The 1773-nt window shown below is 53.7% G+C and overlaps 1 protein-coding gene across 1 annotated transcript in view; it reads right to left on the minus strand.

Annotated features, from left to right (window-relative positions):
- Nucleotides 1–1339, minus strand: part of DCD (dermcidin) — a 4984-nt gene extending 3645 nt beyond the window's left edge. The window contains exon 1 of the mRNA XM_023211275.1: nt 1099–1339. Within this exon, the coding sequence (XP_023067043.1) occupies nt 1099–1249 (151 nt within the window). The 5' untranslated portion in view covers nt 1250–1339. The remainder of the gene's footprint in view (nt 1–1098) is intronic.
- Between the last annotated feature and the right edge of the window lie 434 nt (nt 1340–1773).

Raw genomic sequence — 1773 nt, forward strand, 5'->3', positions numbered from 1 at the left:
TTTTTTTTTTTTTTTTTTTTTTTTGAGACAGAGTCTCGCTCTGTCGCCCAGGCTGGAGTGCAGTGGCCGGATCTCAGCTCACTGCAAGCTCTGCCTCCAGGGTTTACACCATTCTCCTGCCTCAGCCTCCGGAGTAGCTGGGACTACAGGTGCCCGCCACATCGCCCGGCTAGTTTTTTGTATTTTTTAGTAAAGACAGGGTTTCACCATGTTAGCCAGGATGGTCTCGATCTCCTGACCTCGTGATCCGCCCGTCTCGGCCTCCCAAAGTGCTGGGATTACAGACTTGAGCCACCGTGCCCGGCCTCTTCTATGTCTTAGATGTCCAAGTTATGAAGCCGTCCAAGGGCATGACCATGAGGGCATGATCACAGCACCTGCCCTAGTGACAGGGCAGGACTTGCTCTGATTGTCACCTGATAGAAGGACCTCAGAAGGACCTTCCCTCCATTTCTTTATTCTTCCAACAGCATGAATGAAGCACGCATTATGCACTAGACATGGTGTTAGAGGCTGGAGATACAGCTGTGGGAAGACAGACAGAGTTTGCTCGGAGAAGCTGACAGTCAATGGGGGATTTGGATGAATTAACATAATTACACAAACAATTATTTAGTTACAGTTGTGATAGTGCTAGGAAGGAAAAATACAGGAGGCAAGAAAATGAAAAACAGGGACCAAAATGATTCCGGGGTTTCAGCAAGGCAGCTGTGAGGAAATACATGGACAGAGAGAGCTAGCGGGGCAGACACTTGGAAACTGAGTAGGAGTGAGGTTGACATGGGTGGGTGAAATAATGGGCAGGGGAAAAGACAAGAGGATGCGCAAAAGTCTTGGCAGTGGGAAATGGCTTGGTTCATTGAGGGGAAAAAGAATGCCAGAGTGGGCCAATCACAGACTGAGAGGAGAGGCAGTGCAGAGCCAGGCTGGGGCTACAGGGCGCCTGGCTTCCTCTGACCACAGGGTCCCTGTGTGGAGAACCCAGTGGGAGGCAGACTTGGGTGAACTGCCTCTGGTGAGGAGGGGAAGGGGAAATGAAGGCAGGGCCCAGTCTTCTGGGGACTATATGGTTGGGTGTTGGGGAAGAGCCATACTCACAGGCACAGACCAGGGCTCCTGCCAGAGCTGCCAGGAAGAGGAGAGTCATGAACCTCATGCTTCTGTGTGCTAGGGCGGGTATGCCACCAAATCCTTGGAGATCTTGGGATCTAAGGTGTCGAGACTGCCTCTCTGGGCCTCTTTTAAGCATGACAGGGACCAATGGGAGCCAGTCTTTCAGTGGTGTGTTCTCCTCCTCCTCTTCTCCCACCTCAGAGCCACCTGTTAAGTCAACAAGGGCTGGCTGGGGCTGGCTGGTGCCCGCCTTCCCTGCAGGTAGGTCCTGGACAGCAGCTCTAGAGTTGGCACTGTCCTGACTTGCATCCTTTGCCTGCCTCTCCCCTTCCCATCTTGCTTGTCCCAGGGCTCCCATCTCTGATCGCATCTGGGGTGCTGGGGGAGACTGTGAGAGGTTTCTAGAGAGGGCCCTGGCCCTGTGCTCAGAAGGCTCTCCTTCCACCTGGAAACAGAAGGGGGCCCCAAGATGTCAGATCCAGCCTCCTTAGGAGAGAGTGGGGGTGGCTGAGGCTTCCCTTGAGTGGGTTAAGCCTATCCCAGGAGGCTACCCTCACAGCATTTGGGGACTGCTCTTGACTAAGGTCCAGAGAGGCTGCTGTCCTCTCTAGGGGTCTCCATATGGTCACCAGAGCTTTCCAGCCTCAGTAGACCCTGACC

This window comes from Piliocolobus tephrosceles, chromosome 10 (genome assembly GCF_002776525.5).
Source record: "Piliocolobus tephrosceles isolate RC106 chromosome 10, ASM277652v3, whole genome shotgun sequence".
NCBI lineage: Eukaryota > Metazoa > Chordata > Mammalia > Primates > Cercopithecidae > Piliocolobus > Piliocolobus tephrosceles.